This window comes from Tupaia chinensis, unplaced genomic scaffold (assembly GCF_000334495.1).
Source record: "Tupaia chinensis unplaced genomic scaffold, TupChi_1.0 Scaffold143758_1, whole genome shotgun sequence".
Classification (NCBI taxonomy): domain Eukaryota; kingdom Metazoa; phylum Chordata; class Mammalia; order Scandentia; family Tupaiidae; genus Tupaia; species Tupaia belangeri.
In genome coordinates this window covers 1,647,958-1,649,744 of record NW_006203607.1, presented here as the reverse complement: position 1 = coordinate 1,649,744, position 1,787 = coordinate 1,647,958, and the positions used below count along the sequence as shown (strand labels likewise).

The following is a 1,787-nucleotide window of genomic DNA, read 5'->3' as shown; positions in this document are numbered from 1 at the left end:
CCGCCCTGCCCCCTGCCCTCGAGCCCCGGGGTGGACATCGTGACTCCGTCCCTGTCCCTGCCCCGGCCCCTGGCTGCTGACACAGACTCTGCGCACCCTCCCAAGCCCCTCCTCCCGCCGCCCCAGGAGCCTCTGAGCCGGGCCCTGAGGCGGAGCGGGTTGGCTGCGCGGCGCTGGCCGGCCGTGACCTCGCCACCCGCCCCCGCAGACTTCATCGTGTTCGTGGCCTCGGTGGCGGTCATCGCCGCGGGCACACAGGGCAACATCTTTGCCACGTCCGCCTTGCGCAGCATGCGCTTCCTGCAGATCCTGCGCATGGTGCGCATGGACCGCCGCGGCGGCACCTGGAAGCTGCTGGGCTCGGTGGTCTACGCGCACAGCAAGGTGAGCCCGCGGCGCCGGCGGCCCGGGGCGTGTCTGGGGCGGAGCCTGAGGGTGGGCCAGAGAGGGGCGAGCAGGTATGCGGAAGCGCGTGGGACCCAGGCCAGAGGCGGGAGATCCCGACCAGACCGGACTCGGGGTGCGAGGGGCGGGGTCGGAGCTGGGCAGGGGCGGGGCCCAGAAGCCAGGACCAGACCTGGAGGAGCGCCCGGAAGTTCCTGGCTGCGGAGGGACTGCCCACAAAGCCCGGAGCTGGGGTGGGGCCTAAGGGTGTGGGACTGGGCTGGGTGTAGGGCCTAGATTGAAGCCAGGCGAGGGGCGGGGTCGGAGCTGGGCAGGGGCGGGGCCCAGAAGCCAGGACCAGACCTGGAGGAGCGCCCGGAAGTTCCTGGCTGCGGAGGGACTGCCCACAAAGCCCGGAGCTGGGGTGGGGCCTAAGGGTGTGGGACTGGGCTGGGTGTAGGGCCTAAATTGAAGCCAGAGAGTGGGCTTGAGGGGCGGGGCAAGTGAGTCGGGGTGGACGCCCGACCCTGGAACCTGGACGGTGCAGGACAGGTCGGGGTGCCCTGGTGGCTTCGGAGAGGCAGGGCCAGGTCTCCTCCAAGGGAGGGCTGAGAAAGAAAAGCCAGCAGAGCCACTGTCTGTCCCCTTCCAGAACATGGCCCCTAGGCAGGTTTGGGACCTCCGCGTCCCCAGGTAGGCAGAGCTGTCCCCCATTGCTCCTCTCCGCTGTCCCCGCAGGAGCTGATCACCGCCTGGTACATCGGGTTCCTGGTGCTCATCTTCGCCTCCTTCCTGGTCTACCTGGCCGAGAAGGACGCCAACTCCGACTTCTCCTCCTACGCTGACTCGCTCTGGTGGGGGACGGTGCGTTAGGGTCTGGGTGCCCTTCTTCCCCGAGCCCTCCCTGGGCACTTCCCAAGGTCTGCCCATTGTGACCCCAACGCAGTGTTGAGGACTGTCTCTGTCCTCTCGCACTAGGGCAGGGATCCCCGGAGGCCAGCCCTATACCAGTCCCCCAACCTGCTCTAGTGGATGTGCGTGTGCCTCCACTGAACCCACCACCCCAAGCCCTTGGGACCTGTACCCCTGTCCCTCGACCAGCACTGGAGAGGAGGGGAACCGACATGCCCTAACCAGCCCCCGTGGGTGACCACTGGGCCCTTCCCCTCTTGACCAGGCTTACACCTCCATGTGTCCTCAACAAGTCTTGCAGATGGCCCTTGTGACCTGTGGGTAACCCATTTGTGTCTGTAGATTACTCTGACAACCATTGGCTATGGTGACAAGACGCCACACACATGGCTGGGCAGGGTTCTGGCTGCTGGCTTCGCCTTACTGGGCATCTCCTTCTTTGCCCTGCCTGCCGTGAGTTCCCCTGTGCTGGGCTGGTGGGAGGCAGGGAG

At 67.2% G+C, this 1,787-nt stretch overlaps 1 protein-coding gene across 1 annotated transcript in view; it reads left to right on the top strand.

The window, feature by feature from the left end:
• KCNQ4 (potassium voltage-gated channel subfamily Q member 4) overlaps window positions 1-1,787 on the top strand; it is a gene marked incomplete at its 5' end in the record, with an annotated part of 59,301 nt that overhangs the window by 36,306 nt on the left and 21,208 nt on the right. The window contains 3 exons of the mRNA XM_006164957.3: window positions 209-384; window positions 1,123-1,248; window positions 1,639-1,749. Of these exons, the coding sequence (XP_006165019.1) occupies window positions 209-384; window positions 1,123-1,248; window positions 1,639-1,749 (413 nt within the window). The remainder of the gene's footprint in view (window positions 1-208; window positions 385-1,122; window positions 1,249-1,638; window positions 1,750-1,787) is intronic.